The sequence below is a fragment of the Guillardia theta genome (genome assembly GCF_000315625.1).
Source record: "Guillardia theta CCMP2712 unplaced genomic scaffold GUITHscaffold_93, whole genome shotgun sequence".
In the NCBI taxonomy this organism is placed as follows: Eukaryota; class Cryptophyceae; order Pyrenomonadales; family Geminigeraceae; genus Guillardia; species Guillardia theta.
In genome coordinates, this window is record NW_005434581.1 from 166,589 (window position 1) to 169,127 (window position 2,539).

The 2,539-nt window shown below is 57.3% G+C and overlaps 1 protein-coding gene across 1 annotated transcript; it reads left to right on the plus strand.

Annotated features, from left to right (window-relative positions):
- Positions 1-92: 92 nt before the first annotated feature.
- On the plus strand, positions 93-2,367 carry GUITHDRAFT_116243 (hypothetical protein; the record flags this gene model as incomplete). Its single annotated transcript, XM_005824524.1, has 8 exons — positions 93-659; positions 936-1,066; positions 1,117-1,205; positions 1,254-1,375; positions 1,701-1,787; positions 2,118-2,189; positions 2,249-2,293; positions 2,338-2,367. 8 exons carry the CDS (start codon positions 93-95, stop codon positions 2,365-2,367), a joined length of 1,143 nt encoding a protein of 380 aa, XP_005824581.1.
- Positions 2,368-2,539: the final 172 nt, after the last annotated feature.

The following is a 2,539-nucleotide window of genomic DNA, read 5'->3' on the forward strand; positions in this document are numbered from 1 at the left end:
AGGAGGGAGGGAGGGAGGGAGGGAGGGAGGGAGGGGAGGGAGGGTGGAGGAGGGATGGGAGAACTCCCGGAGGAAGGGAGCTGATCGCTGGGATGGCAGAGTGCCATGGCGACTACAAGCGCAGCGAAGCTTTCGCTGCTGCGGGAGAAGATGAAGGAGCATGGACTAGACGCGCTTATCGTCAACTCCGAGGACGCCACCAGAGCGAGTACGTCGGGGAGAGCGAGAGGAGGAGGCAGTTCATCTCCGGCTTCTCCGGCTCTGCAGGCACCGCCTTCGTCGGCATGGAGGGAGCATGGCTGTGGACAGACTCTCGTTACCTCCTGCAGGCCAGCCAGCAGCTCGATACCAGCGTGTGGACTGTCATGCACAGCCTGCCGCGGCAAGCGTCCATGGCGGAGCACGCGGCGGCAGAGCTTCCGCAGGGCTCGAGGATCGGAGCAGATCCATGGCTGCTGCCGCTTGCTACCTACCAGACGCTGCAGGACAAACTGAGCAGCAGGGAGCACGTGCTTGTTCCGCTGACGAACAACTTGGTGGATGAGCTGTGGGATAGTCGACCTCGTCCTCCCAAGGGGAAAGCGTTTGCGCACCCGGTCAGACTTTCAGGAAGCAGCACGAAGGAGAAGCTGGAGAGGACGAGGAAGGAGCTAAGGGAGGTTAGCTTGTCTTGTTATGATGATGATGATGATGATGATGGAGATGATGATGATGGAGATGATGATGATGATGATGATGATGATGATGATGATGATGATGATGATAATGACGACGATGACGATGATGATGATGATGATGATGATGATAATGGAGATGATTGACGATGGCGATGATGATGATGATGATGATGATGGAGATGATGGCGGTGATGATGACGACGACAAGTATCACCTATACAACAATCACAGTGTTGCTGTTCTTCTGACTGTTCACAGCTCGGCGCCTCGGCCATGGTCATCTCCTCACTCGACGAAGTCGCCTGGCTGCTCAACGTGAGGGGTGACGACATCCCTTACAACCCGTTCGTCGTCTCCTACGTCATCCTCACTATGGAGGAGACCAAGTGGTGGGCGAGGACGTTGGGATGGGAGGACGAGGACCTGACTTAGCTCGCAGGTTCGTGGATGAGGAGAAGGTGGACGAAAGTCTGCGTGCATCCTTGCAGGATGACGGGGTATCGATCTTCTCCTACTCGTCGTTGGAAGGTGCATGCTCTTCCTGCTGCAGGAAGTTTCATGTGAGGAGTTGTTCAGAGCACCTCGTCCTCCTCGCCAAGGGCTGCGGCAGCGTCCTCGTTGACCCTGCCAAGTGCTCGTGGAAGGTCTACATGATCCTCACGCCGGAGACGAAGGAGGAGATGGTAGAGCAGTGCAAGGTGGGTGGAAGGGATGGGCAAAGAGGGAGGGAGAGGAAGAAGGGAGAGGAGAGGAGAGGAGAGGAGAGGAGAGGAGAGGAGAGGAGAGGAGAGGAGAGGAGTGGAGTGGAGTGGAGTGAGGAGGGGAGGGGAGGGGACGGGAGAGGAGGGAAGAGGGGAGAGGAGGGGATGGGAGGGGAGGAGGGAGAGGGAGGGTGGGAAGGGAGGGGGGGAGAGGAGGGCAGGAAAGGAGAGGAAGAAGAGAGAGGAGAAAGAAGGGGGGGAGAGTGAGGATGGAAGGGAGGGAGGGGAAGGGAGTGGTCCTGCCCTCAAGTCTCTTCCTCAGGTCATTACACAACTCTCGCCTGTGTGCACCTTGAAGGCGATCAAGACGGAGGAGGAGCTGCAAGGGTTCCGTGATGCGCACCTCAAGGTTGAGTTGCTCCCTCCTTCTCCACCCCCTGCTCTTGCTCCTGCTCCTCCTGCTTCTGCTCCTGTCCTTTTTTCATCTCCTCCTCCTCCTCCTCTCTCATCTCCTCCTGCTCTTTGTGTTTTCTCCTTTTGCACCTCGTCCTCGTCCTCGTCCTCGTCCTCGTCCTCAACCTCAACCCCCTTCTTTTGGCTCCACTCTTCTGCTTTCATTTTGCATAGTCTTGTCCCACTGGATTTTCTCCCTACTCCATTATCCTTCTCATTCCTTCTCTCCTCCTGTATCTCTCTCTCTCTCTCCTCTCCTCTTCTCCTCTCTCTGACGTTTCTTCAGGACGCCGCTGCCATGGTGAACTTTCTTTGTTGGATAGAGAAGGCGATGGAGGATAACGTACATCTGACAGAGGTTCGACTTCTGTACCTCCACCAAACTCCTCCTCACTCCTCCCTCCTCCCCTCCCCCAGGTGTCGGCCGCAGACAAGCTGCTGGAGTTCAGAAAGCAGCAGCAGGTATCTCTTCCCCGCCTCCTCGACCACTCGCTCCCTGCTCCCAGCTCGCTGAAATCAAGGCCAGGGCTTCGTGAGCTTGAGTTTCGAGACCATTTCTGCATACGGAAGGTGCTCTTCCTCCTCCTCCTCCTCTCTTCCTGCTGCTCCTGCTCCTGCTCCTGCTCCTCCTCCTGCTCCTCCTGCTCCTCCTGCTCCTCCTGCTCCTCCTGCTCCTGCTCCTGCTCCTCCTGCTCCTCCTGCTCCTCC